Source organism: Tachypleus tridentatus, chromosome 13, assembly GCF_004210375.1.
Source record: "Tachypleus tridentatus isolate NWPU-2018 chromosome 13, ASM421037v1, whole genome shotgun sequence".
NCBI classification, from domain to species: Eukaryota; Metazoa; Arthropoda; class Merostomata; order Xiphosura; family Limulidae; genus Tachypleus; species Tachypleus tridentatus.
The window spans coordinates 100794492-100809080 of NC_134837.1; the positions used below are offsets into that span (position 1 = coordinate 100794492).

At 29.5% G+C, this 14589-nt stretch overlaps 1 protein-coding gene across 7 annotated transcripts in view; it reads right to left on the bottom strand.

Annotated features, from left to right (window-relative positions):
• The window catches only part of LOC143240652 (SRSF protein kinase 1-like), a 72231-nt gene that overhangs the window by 27685 nt on the left and 29957 nt on the right, over positions 1-14589 (bottom strand). For all 7 annotated transcript variants that reach the window (XM_076483424.1, XM_076483426.1, XM_076483422.1 and 4 more), the window contains 7 exons: positions 13526-13634; positions 10130-10217; positions 9586-9673; positions 4564-4670; positions 3679-3841; positions 2771-2922; positions 1173-1251 (listed from right to left, as the gene is read on the bottom strand). In XM_076483424.1, the coding sequence (XP_076339539.1) occupies positions 1173-1251; positions 2771-2922; positions 3679-3841; positions 4564-4670; positions 9586-9673; positions 10130-10217; positions 13526-13634 (786 nt within the window). The remainder of the gene's footprint in view (positions 1-1172; positions 1252-2770; positions 2923-3678; positions 3842-4563; positions 4671-9585; positions 9674-10129; positions 10218-13525; positions 13635-14589) is intronic.

Below are 14589 nucleotides of genomic sequence, written 5' to 3' on the forward strand. Positions count from 1 at the left end.
TTGAGTAAGATGCAACAGGTCTCATAATTCTGAGTTTGGTTTGTTACACTTTGCAATTTTTTCAGGTTAGGGCAAGGTTTGTGTTTGTGCACATTTTTGTTGCTTGCCTTCTCATCATGAGTAACTTAATGTGCAACATTCTCTAACTTTCAGGTTGCATTACAAAAATACTACATTACTAAAAAGACCAAATACACTAGCCACTAAGCCTTAGATCTAGATTTGAGTCCACAGCCCTATAATTCCAATGAAGAGACATGAGACCTTGGTCTGCCTGTTTGGAGCTTGGTTTAATTTATGTTTTCCCAATGATGTTAGAACTTTGTCTTTTTGGTCAGTTAGCTTTGACACCCCAGGAATTAGATTTCATGTTGTCTGGGTAAAGACCATATCTATTCCAGAAGTAGTGCACGCCACACCAGTGTGCTATTACTGTATTTCATTTTCACATATCTCTTTTCTACACAGATGCTTTCTGTGTGGATCTTGCCCTTACCAACCACTCCGCCTTGTCAATGTGAGATTCTAGCTAAGGTATGAGAAGAGGAGTGTCTTAGAAGTTAACAATTTCCTGTACCAAAATTGCATGTCCAATAATATCTTACACTCTTCTGCTTCCAAAAAAAAGGACAGTTTTGGATCTGTTAATTTGGACTGCCTCAAAAAGTGAAGAGGAAGTAATAATGGAGAGCTTACACACAGATGTGGGGTAGGGGATGCACCGACGTAGGTAAAGAGAATTATTAGACATTTAAATTGTTATTGGCAATATAATGGGATATAAAGTTTGGAGGAATTGAGATTATATTAATTAAGATGCTTAGATGGGCAAAGAAAAAATTTCATTGAAATAAAGCTAATGTGTTAGAGGATGTAAGCATTATTGGAAATACACGCAGGAAAATGTTAACTTGTTTTATTATGTTGTGTAAGATTAAATTACAAAACGACAATAAATATTAAGTAAAAATTACTTCTACATTGTTGTTAATTATAATTACTAGCTGAGAATATGCATTATGGAAAACAAAGTGTATAAAGAATAATGCTGAATAATGTTCTCCTTCTTTTGTTATTAAATCTCTAATGACCTCATTATATACTAATTCTATTCCTGGCTTTGTTGAAAGTGTTAATTGACTCATTTAACTGATTAAGACTTTAATGCAAACCTTTTAGTTTCGAACTGCAATTTTTTGTAATCAATGAATCTCTAAAGTCCTGATGATAGTCTCCATATTTGTCATCAATCTAGTAAAAAACAAAAAAGAATGTCTGTAGTTAGGCTGATAACAAAAGTCAGAAATTCTTATTTTTTTTCTTAAATATAAAAAAATGAATAAAATAAAATCTATTAACATATATTTCACTTGTGATGAAAAAAGATTAGAAAATAATAAAATATAACATATATTGTGATAATTGTTTTAATAAAAATGTACTTGGGAAGTTTAATTATGTCAAAAGTTAATTTTAATTTATTTCAACAGTCATTGTTTGCTGTAATGACTAAAATCAAAATACTGATTGCAACATTACAGAGTCAATAATAAAACATAAATGTTGTTACAAGTTTTAAAATTTCTAGTTGCTTCTGAACAAACAATACTGTGCCTCAAAGTGTGAGAAAAATTGTTTCACACAGGCTTTTGTTTATTCAACTTAAGGTTTCATGGGCATATCACATTAGGTTATTTGAAAAAAATTACACACATTCTCTTTCAGTTATTGGAAACTGTGCATTTTTATGATTGAAAAAAATCCAACTTACAACATTGCATTTGTAAAATCCAAATTAAATTTGTAATCTTAAAGAATAAAAGAGCTAATAAAGTTTATATTATACTCAGCAAGGCCTATCAGTGTTACCCTGAGATAAGTGGAACTTTCAATTTTCATAACTGAAAGTTCCTTAGTATAATTGTACTGAAAACTTTATAATCTATTTTGAAGCTCCGTGAGTTTGACACTGAAATTAACCTAATTTTCAAGTCTCTATATGTATAGTATTTCAAATGAAGTTATATTAATTTAATTTTCACTACGAAACCAAAGCATTACTTGTATATATTCATAGATCACTTTCTTACAATCTGTGTTGCTGAAACGTATAATAAAGATATGACTGCAATCCTAAAATACTATTGTTTGTTTTGTTGTTTATAAACTTTCTTTAAATGAGTAAATATAGGAATTTAATAATTAGAGTAAAATTACATAAATTTCTTGTTAGAAATCAGTATCTTAGCCAGACAAGGCAGATAAAAAAAAAGCACTAGAAAGTCCCAGGAACACCTGCAACTTTTAAAGATTACTGAAATAATTAAAATCAAGAACTTAATGTAATAGACACTAACCTTCAAAAGTGTATAAAACTGCAAGGGATACTTTCAAAATATATCCCATAATACCACAAATAAACATTGTCAAGATTGTTTATAGAGTAAAAAAACGTTATGATACTGATTTCTTATTACATGGACCATTTTTTTTCAAATTAGTTTTTTTACAAAATTAAAGTATCTCAACACTATTTACTCTATTTAAAAAAAACAACAAAAAACATACTCCTCCTCTCATTCTGACAAAAACAGGGAAGTCCTAGCTTGATGTTAATTGAAATAAAGACATCAGAAAAAGTAGTCAGAAAACTCTCATCATAATTTTGATTATTATTGAATCTCCTCACAAGTTTATTTTAATTGCCTGGAAAGATTGTGAAAACAAACCCATTATTTCTTGAGATGAAAGTTATTTAAAGTGTACCAACTTGATTCTGCTTCATTTCTAAAGGTCTCAGTTGTTCCATCTGTTCTTTTAGTAACTCTTGTTGATGTTTTAATTTTTTCTTCAGCTTCTTCTTATTTTTTGACATCTTTGCCCTGGGATCTATTCCTTGGAAATCCATGGAAGCTGTACTTACTAGATAGAATAAATTTCTGACTAATGTATTAAGATTAGTTTCATATGTGAGCTAGAAATATCCAGTTTTATATTCTTTCCAATGACATTAATATTGTATACATAAAATAACAAGTGAAAGATTAAAGACCAAAGTATTTGTTTTAGAAACAAAATTTTCTGAGACAAAGGATCAATTCTGTATAAATTATGAGGAACATTATATTATCAATTAAGTATGCACATAAGGATGCATTATCACAGGAAACATTTCTGTTTCCCCATATCTAGTAGCTTATTGGCATTTGAAACATATAATCTCTTATTTCCTCTAGACATCAGGTTCTGAAGTGTTGTTAGCAGCAACACACCTTCAAGGATGTCTTGTCACTTTGTTGTATCATTCAGCTTCAAAAGTAACATGTTGAAAGATTAATGCTAAACAAATACTTTTGCATCATGCAATGTGTATAACACTCCTCAAGTTTACATTTAATTTTCTAATGATGGAAAAATAATATTAGTGTAACTCATTAAAAATGAAGTGCTATATTTTTTATGCATTAAGAAATTTCAAAGAAATAAATATAACAATTAATGAAAATTGCTTTATAAAAATAATGCAGTAAAAATAACAAGTACTAAATTTTCAAAGAAATAACTGTCTTAAGAAAACTTGAAAGGTATAAAAAACAAAGGAAGCTTAAGTAATAGAAAATTGTAAAGTTTTTTCCACTATTCTAATATAACAAATTTGCTACTGCAGAAATTCCTTGCCTAATGAACCAGGAAGCCTCACACCCATCTTCTGCCACTGAGTTGCTTCGTAAGCTAGTTTTCTTACATAGGATTCATCTATTGTAAGTAATATATTTTCAGGTTTGATATCTGTGTGAATGATTTTACATTTGGTATGAAGATAATCAAGTCCCTCTAGTACCTGTGTCAAAAAGAAAATAAAAAATAATGTGATTCAAAACAAACTGGAACAAGCAATTTTAAGAAATGTTCAAATGTTATGAAGCAGTTTCATTATTAATCTCACTAAAGGAAAAATTAACCCTAGAACAAAAGTTGATATACTGAGAAAAATCTGGGAAGCTTTTACATATATGTTTTTAATTGCTAAAATCTCAAGTCACAACAGTATAGCTAACCTGAATTACTAAAAATCTGCAAGAATCTTAATAATCAGGTAAATAAATACTGATATTTGCAAGCAGCAGTTGAAACATGGCATCTTGTCTGCTTTAGTCAGCCTTAATACTGCCCAATCTCAATTTTCATACAAAATCTCATTTCAAAGGACAGATAGAGTGCCACCTTAAAAGTCTAAAAGCTTTATCAACAAAATTATACACATTTAATTTATACTATTACAATTATTAAAGAACTCAAGCACAATGTACTTCTTTTAGTCATATTTATGTTTAACAGGTCAACATGACCAATCACATGTGAACATGTTTGGTCACAGTTAAAACAGTGGGAATTTACCCTATGACAAGCTGATAACCAATTATATTGTGCACTGAAGTCTTACTAAAATACAACAATTGAAACATAAGTGTATACAAATGTGACATGAAAAAATAAAAATAAATGCTTCGTTTTCTAACAACTGCTTTCAATAACATATACAGAAATACAAGAGTTACTAACCTGTCTTATAATAGTTTTAACATTAGCAATAGGAATACCCTGGTAATTGGAACGGATAATAAGCTTCAGTAAGTTATACCCTAAAACTTCAAAAACCATGCATACATCTGAATAAAAGTCAAGTTTTCATTTTTTAAATATTTGAACTACAACAATTTTAGGTTCATTATAAACTTAAAATCACTATTAAAATAACATTTTAAAACCTTATGCTAAGGAAAAACTGTCTAGTTAGAATAAAACTTTGGTATGAACACTATAAAATAGAGTTCATATAAACTTTACAAATGAAATTTTCAAAATGCACACTCAAATTTCCAGGATTTTTAAATCCTGCTACACTTTACTAAAATTGTATTTTCTTGGATTTTTATTTTGTTCATCAAATAAATGGAAAGTACAACAGTCCCAAGACTCTTGGAGCACAAGAGTCACAATGGCTAACATGAAATATAAAAAAGCACAATTCCAATAACCAAACTTTTTTGTTGTTTGTTTGTTAAATTTTTAATATAATAAATCATTTCATTGTGCAATTTTATGAACTTCACATTTCCATAATTTTACTTGATCATGATTAAAAAGTTATTTTTCCAAAATTTTCGATGTTGAAAAAACTGGAGACCATTTTTCATGACTTTTTATGATATGTGTTAACCCTGTAATTTCCTATAATTTAGATAGCATAAACTGTTATTATATATTTGATTACTTTATTAAGAAGCATACTGTTGATGAGTATAATTAATCTTCAATTATGTTCGATTTTCTGAATAGCCCCCCACTAGTACAGTGGTAAGTCTACGTACTTGCAATGCTAAAATCATGGGTTCAATTCCCCTTGGTGGGCTCAGCAGATAGCCTTATGAGGCTTTGCTTTAAGAAACACACACACACTTCTGAATAAGCAACCGAATCAATACATAACACACTTGTGATAAATACAAGTGCTTACTAAGGCAATCCAAAATTATTAAACACTGTAGTAAATGGCAACCAGGAGAGAAGATAAAGTGAATATACTAACATAAAAACACTGGTTTTCTTACATCATTCACATTGCAAAAACTTTGTAAAGCCATTAACATATTAGTTTCTCCAAACTTATACTAAGATAGTTTTAATGTGATTCTTGTAAACTGTAACCTTTATTAATATAAAAATTAATCCAAATAGTTGAAATTATCATGACTGATTTGTCAAAATTTAGAAAATACAACTGCAAATCACTAATACAAAACCATGCAACTGTGATTAAAAATATTTCATTTAAATTGTGAAATATTTTGTTAATTTACTTAAGAGCTGCATTTTTAGATTTAATTACATGCCACTGTATAATTAAATATATAATGAACCTAGATTTTATTCTTAAAATGTATCAGAATTTTTATATTGAGTTTTTAAAATTCCATAAATTACTTTTATTCATCTCATAAACAAAATTAACATTATAATGTACCTATACTGAAAATTTACTTCCAATAGGCACTTACCTCCTCTCAAAAGATTAGCTATTCTTGTTCATTGTTTCCCTCCATATGCAACCATTTTCTTCACACATGCCATAAGCCTTCCACTCCCCATGCTCATTAGAATTTGTATATTCCACTGTGTTCCTTATGCAAATCATTATGCATCATTCATCAACCAATAGTAGCATAGCATGTGGCTTCTTCTACATTCCTATACTAAATCTTCACTTTAAAGTTTGGCATAATGTGTGAGCATTGGAAAAGTATGGAAAAAAGATGAGAAGTGTGGCTGGAGGTACTTACCTATTGACAATACATTTTCAGTAAGGGAAAATTATAACTTAAGATACAGTATTTACCTACACTCACAAGATTAGCTAGGAGGAGGGCTGGTGTAAGGGAATAACAGAAGCACTCTCGAAAGAATCTAAAGGATACCATTTGACCATGAGAGAAAGGGATCTGGAGATCAGAAGAGTGGAACCACATCACCTATGAGACAGGTATACTCTTTGCCCATGTGTTTAATTTATAAAACACAAGAGCAAAAGCTGAAAGATGTAGAGTGGCTAGAACACATTGGACCATACCTGGCAAGTCAACTACATCCAATACCTCCTCTATAGAATACAAACATCTATGCAAATGTATGATAAGGATCATACTATCTTCATCTGTAAACCAAGAATTGGGAATTAAGATCTGCATCAATTTCCGAGTACTGAGCAAGGATCAACACTCTACAGCAATCAGGGACTGGTCAGCCTGCATTGAGAGGATGGATTTGACTTGTGTGACAACTTATCTTAATTTGTTCACTAAAATCCAGCACCTCAATGCTGGGAATGGACCTCCACACAAAGGTAGGAAGAAGGCTCCCAATCAAAAGGGTTGAATTCAATGTGTGATGGATTTACTCCAGGTAGTATGGAATATGTAACAGGAGGCCACATCAACTTTAAGCTAATGGATCAGTTCAACTATATGTGTAAATATTAAGAGGCTATATCAGCCAGCTTGGTAATGGACAACATTCTGGTAGTGTACATAGTACAAGGAGGCCACATTAGCTTGTAGAAATGCATAACCATTAAAAAATGTATCAGAGATAGTCTGGAAATAAAATACTCATCCTTTATACTCATAGCAGCCATCATAATGTAAAATTTGTCTCTAGATCTACATTCTCTAATAACTGGTTGATTGATCAAAACATAAAAAAACTTCTACATCCAAAGATATGATCTCAAATCATCAGAAGTGGATGATAAAGCACCTTAGAAAACCTAAATAAGAAAAGAAGTTGCATATTGCACTAGAAGTACATACTTTCTTCAAATACGAAAAATTTAAATATATGTATAAAAAAATAAGTATTCCTTCAACTATCTGAAAATCTGACTATATCTCTCCCTGTTGGTCTTTTGGATTTTAGGACTTACAAAACAGATAAATTAATTACTATTTTCTAAAATATATGACTCCACGAGAAGTGTTCCTCTGTGAAGATAACTGAAAAGAAAAATGCTGTTAGAGAAATAAAAATAATATTAATGCTTAAAATCACTACCTCAACAATTAGAGGGACCCAATTTCTGAAATGAAAATGTAGATATTGAGAAATATTATGTGAAGTGATAGCCTTGACTTAAATTAAACCTTTATGGCCTGGAGGGGTATCACCAATATCGATTTATTTTTCTTCTTCTTACACTAGAAATATTAATCCAAATTGAATGAGCCTTATAACAAATTTACTAATTAACATTTAGTGTCAGAGTAAAAGATTTAAATAATTTGATTAAAATTTTCTATCATTTTTTATGTGATGAAGTTTCCAGAATTTGTTGCAAGATACTTTTATGAATATTCATTAAAAGCGCTTCGTTTTTCTTAACATTTTCTACAAAATAGCAAAATATCAAAACATAATATTTTTGAATTAAACATTTTAAAATTGTTACAATTATTATTTGTATTTCAAGTTTAAAAACTCAAGACTGAAAACTTGTAATGCATTCAAGAGTCATAAAATAGGGTATCATATGTAACTTACACACAAAAAAGAAAACATAGCTTTTTTAACTCAAAAGTCCTACACAAAACATAATTAAGAGGAATAAGAAATCACCTGAGACAACACTGCAGAAATGTACAAGAAGGTACAAACTGTCCAGATAAGTAACACTGTGTAAAACAAAAAAAAAAAAAAAACAACAGAGTAAAACATATTCAAACAAACATAAAACCAGAAGAATAACAGGAAAATCAGCAACTCAAGCATGAATTAAATTTTGATAAGTACTCTGGAAATAGTTATATGTACTGGTTGTACGAAAACTGAACAGAAAAAGGAAATGTTAAGAAAGTAGAAATAACCTAGATGAATCCACTTATGAAATAAAGAATTCTGCTTGATGCAGATATCTAGGAATATCAGAAGAAAAACCTATATTGTCATACATCACTGAACCAGAGATGATAAACGATTTAAGATCCAACAGAAGAAAAATAAATTCAATACATCCATGAATTAAGCTTGATGATGTATCATCCTACAAGGATCTAACTCAATGCTGTAATGTTCCATAAAAAAAACAAAAACAGCACTTCTTTTCACAACCTCCTACAGTGTCTTATGCAATGGGTCAAAATTACTTCCAATGTTCCACATTAAAATTTTCAGAAAATAAAACAGCACCTATTAGTTTTAAAAATCTTAGTTAACAGATATGAAAACAAGAAACTTGAGAAATATTAAAGGTAGCTTCTGAAGTAGTGATGTTACTTCCTGGTCAACTTCAGAAACACCAGAAAGAAAAAAATAACAAATTAATTAAAGTATGGTTTAAACTACCCATCACAGTACAAGCAATAACAGTACGTTTTAGAAACAAGTGTAATCTATAAAACTGTTAAGAGAAATTTACAACCATATAAGGTAGTAGATTTAGCAACCACATTCATAGTGTACATGCATCATAATATTTACTAAGTTCTATGTCACTATTTCAAGAGATTTATTTATAATTTGAATATAATTTTAAGAAGCATTATAACAACCAAATTATTATAAAATATGCAAATTTACAGACAGTGTTGAATTTGATAACTTAACAATCTTAAAAAAACAATACAAACTGAAGTATGAAATTATTATGTAAACTTATGTACCACTTCCTTCAAACCTAATTTATTTTGGGTCATAATTAAGTTTTCATGTTTTCACCATTCACGAAAAAGAAATTAAACAAGAATTCAAACCATACTGGTATTAGAATTTATACCATTAGATGTCTCATTGCATTTTTCATGTATTAACTAGTAGTTAAATCACATAAGCTAATACCAGTAATAAAGAATCATATGGGCTTGGGTTACAATAATAAAAAAAGACTGAGAAGGACACACAAATGTGTCTAAAGTAGAATCTCCAATATTAAGACTTCTACAGTTTGTTCTATTTACTCTGTTGTCATTCTCTAACTGCTATGGTTAGAATGTTGTTGAACTTGAATGTTTTTCATGTCATCCAATCAAAGGATACGAGTTCCATTTATTCCAGAAATTTTAAAATCATCTAAAAGCTGAACAACTTTCTCCCTATATGGATCTTCAGGGTCAGTATCTCTTATCTAGAAAATAAATAAAACCATAATGTTTGATAAATGTAGCAGCAAAATATGCAATACTTTGATATAAAACCAATAGTAATTTGATAAGATTTTCATAACTTGTAGCTGTGTAATTATACATTTTACCAGATGATTTTTAAAATTAAGAAAAATATATGAAAAACATAAAATTTGTATTACACTATTTATGTAGGTATTTTCATAGTTGATTTCCAGAAAGCACTGCTACTGTATTATATTTTATATCTGGTGGTCAAACTAAGAATACTTGTTGAGAGAATCTTTCTACAACAGCTTAAAAAATAAATGTCAGAACAGTTTTCTAAAAAGGTAAAATTTTATAGCATGGACTATTTATTTTATCACGATGAAGTTTCATAAGCACAGTAATCTAACTTGTTAATTATCAAATCATAATTCAAACTAATTCTACAAAGCTAGAAAAAAAATATATACAGATCTGAGAATCCTGATTTCATCAAGAGCTGTATCTGTATAGTTGGAAGCACTCTTGACAACCTTCAAGGCTACAAACCTTTTGGCACTGGAGATATGAAGAAAATAATTAAATTAATAACAAAAATCAAATCTGCACTATGAACTAAGCTTAGTACTTTGATTAATAGTTTCATCTAATTAAGAATTCAGTGTTAACAGAAAAATACAATATTTAATAGCTATAGTGTTCTTAACCTGTCAAGTCTTTCCTTTGTGTTCATAGATAAGGAATAACAAACAGACTTCACCTACGTTATGTTACATAATAAAACTTCATTTTTAATCAACTATGCTGATTGTGTACTTGCTCTTTAAATGGACTGCTTCATAATACTAACCCAGAGATTTTCATTACCTACTAGCCACTAAATATGTCTTTTTCTATCTAAATTATGAAACCAGTATTAATTTCTAATTTTTTTACACAGATACCTGCTTTTAAGGGAGGAACTGACCTAAGTGTTATGATATTTTTAAATAATTATTTCATTGAATCTTCCCAATGCTAAGCTCAATAAAATCTAACATCAATTTGTTTTATAACATTACATGCTGATGTACCCATCCTTTATCCAGGTTATGAACTTGTAAAAGTGTAAAGATGGATGCTATAATAAATAAACACAAATATTCTAACTTCTACACGATTTATTTGTAACATAACATATTATTAAATTATTTATTATTACCTCACCAAATATTTTGTACAAGCTTTAAGAATCCAATGTGTAAATACTTATAACATGGTGTACTGTGCAATTGTCATGGTGATTTCATAAGTACCAGCAGCCAAAGAAGTGGTTTTAGAATTCTGTTACCCATTTTCAATATCTAGCTCTTAATGTCCTTCCATGATGTTTTACATGGTTAATTAATTGATAGTCATTGGATACAGACTTGTTTTATGGGCTGAAGTTGAAAGGTAACATGTAAAAGTCACAGACATAGGTGGAAATTTGAAGGAGCATATCCAAAATGAAGAGAACAAAGTTGGATAGAGATTTGAACCAAACAACATTGGAATAGAGTACAAGGGAGGAGGCACAAGGCTTGTAGCATGTGTAAATAAAAAGTTTGCATGCAGAGAACAGCACTGAATGAGAATAGCTAATTTTGTGAGGGTGGTAAGTATTGTATTGGAACTAACTTTGTAGTACAAAAGGATATCACTAAACGTTAATTATAAACCCTAACCTTACAAAATGTAGATACAAAATTCAACTAAACATACGTTATTAAAACCAAATGACTACAAACAATAATATTAATATCAGAATATTAAAAAAGCTATAATATTATAACAGCTTATCTGTCCAAAGTCAAAAGACTCAAATGTGTGGGCTACTGAGCTTTAGGTCCAATGAAGGTCAACTCAAATAATGATCAGTCTCCCAGTGTATACAAGCTGATAAATCCTCATTTAAATTCTGCCACCTAAAGTTAAAGTAATTGTGCTGGTAGTAAATTATAACATATTTAAAGTAGAAATATAAGTTTTGATGGAAAAAAGGGGTGAAGAACAATAAAGATAAGTTACCACTTAAAACAGGTAAAGATAATTAGTAAAAATATAATAAATATTTACAATAAAGATAAGTTACCACTTAAAACAGGTAAAGATAATTAGTAAAAATATAATAAATATTTACAATAAAGATAAGTTACCACTTAAAACAGGTAAAGATAATTAGTAAAAATATAATAAATATTTACAATAAACATAAGTTACCACTTGAAACAGGTAAAGATAATTAGTAAAAATATAATAAATATTTACAATAAACATAAGTTACCACTTGAAACAGGTAAAGATAATTAGTAAAAATATAATAAATATTTACACTTTCTTTAAAATTTGAAAAAAAAACATGGGAAGAAAGCACAAGAAAATACATCTTGACAAGAGCGCTGCCAAACAGGAAGTGATAGTCTGGTCGACTCAAACAGTGGTAGTAGCATACATCAGGAGGGTGTGTAACACTCCTAATGGTGGAGAGCTGTCACATGGTTATTTGTATGTGATACACATTTTAAACTATGTTGATCTTGGGGTATGTGGGAGCTGAGGACGTATGGCATGCAAAATAAAATTTGCATATAATGGGCAGCAATGAGTGAGAATAACTACTTATGTGAGAGAAAGTAATGTACCATATCAAAATTTATAGGATTACTAATAATATGCACCAATAAACAGCTAGTTACATTCTTTCTGGTTCATTAATATTGTAGAACTAGACCATATTATGTTTTTAAACCATCTCTTTGTTATTTATATATTTATTGATTCTTTTATTTTCTCTTTAGCAGGATCTAAAATTCTTTTACTCTCAACAATTACTTTGTTTTACTTACTGCACTGGATTTTATGTGATGATGTTGGAGAAGTAAAGGACAGTATATCCATATGCTTACAAAAAGTTTAATGACATGAAATTCTCCAAAACTGATTTAATTCAGTGGCATGCAGCAAATCCAGGAAAAGATTGGCCCTTGTTTGTTTGTTTTTCCCAAATTTACAACTTTAAATTTTTATAAGTTTTATATGCTACCTAGGTTTTGTCTTCCTAGATCATAATATACATACAAATCAAATGATCCTTCATTCCCTGAAACTAAACCTACATTTGACTGATAATCAGTCATTTATGAATAACACAAGAAACTTATTGGCAATATTTATTCTCTAATGAACTTACACTAATAAAATATAGTCTTCCCATTTTGTACCTTGCTGCTAGCCTTTGAAATAAAGCTAAATTTTACAAAGGATAGACTAAAGTTAAGTGAAATAAGGCTATTTTAGCAAAATATGTACTGCAGAGGTACTATATTATTACCAATTAAGCCCTATAGAACCATATACAGTATATTTTGTGACACACGTCACTAGCCACATTGAGCATCTGCTTCAGGGCACATGTATGACTGCTACACCTAACAGTTTAATTTTACATTTCAAAAGAATAGTAACAGAATTGTTTTTCTGTAAATATACAATTTTCACAATTTAAAGCATCAAAAACTGGCTGTTATATATGGGCTATTACAGACTATTTGAGCAATTATACAGGTTAAATGTCAAGCTTCTGAAAAACTGGTATGATACATTTTAATGTTTACTGAGAGACCTGAAAATATAAAAGGAACAACCAAATAACCAAAATTCAAAGACACTATTCATTGGAAAAATTCAATGATTCAATGAAATATAACCTCAAAATTAGTGTATGAAGTTCATTAAAATCTTGTACATGAATTACTACCTTCATCTAAACCTACTTCAAGACAGATTTAACAGGATACTACTTTGTTCAGGTTTCCAAGTAAAGCAGAACAAAAGTCTGTAATTACTTGAGGTCCCAGCATAACCACACTGTAGAAAAATGTCCCCAGCCAAGCTTCCTTATGACGTGATACCTCCCATAGAACAAGTCACTAATCTTCACAGGATGATAACCTCCTGGATGTTTAAAAAATGTGATATCATTCATACATGAAAACATGGATTAAAAATGTAAAATAACCATCATGATTTGGACTTTCTTCAGTAATCTTATGTAAAAATAATTAATTTAAACAGAAATGACCAAACAAGTTTTGTAGCATATAATACTAACAAATTTCAGAATTGTTAATAATATCTAGGTAATCTCCTCTCTTTTGTATTTATAATATGAATAAAATATAACAACAAAAGTTTTGTTATTTCTATTATCTTTCAAAATCAAAGTCTATCACATAGAAAAGCATATTCTCAGATTTTAAAAACCTATTCATATCAAAGAGTTTTCAACTGGATATACCTATCCTCTCTTTTTTATGGTGAGACTGGGGAGAAAAAAGTGTTTTGTAGTAATGAGGAGTTCTTCACAATATTTTAGCAATGGACCAATATTTCAAAATTATATACTAAACTGACACTCAAAACATTATTAATGTATGTTCATGTTCTGAAGTAGTAAAACAGTAGATTCATTAGTTCTTGAGTGATAAGCACACCAAACTTTATTTTAACAACTACAAATCAGACTGATGACTACATCCAGTTCTTGCTAATGTAATTGGAAAATACTCATCTATTTCACTTGTAGTCATTATTACCATGGCAATCACAATTTTAAAATTTAATGGTGCCCATTTCCATGTGATATTTGTCACAAAATTCCCATTCCTTACAATGATTATCTTTGAAACATTTGAAAATATGATGCCACTTTCAGCTGGCTTGAAAATAGGTACAGTTACGACAGACAGTGTTCATTTTTTCCTCATAACTTAAAAAGTATCATGATTGGGATAATGAGAGTATAGTCTATTATAAATCTTATACTAACACACATCTACATAATTTTTTTGTAAATTGAACAACAAATAAACTGTTTATAAACATATAACCAAACATAGGAGGGGCAGAA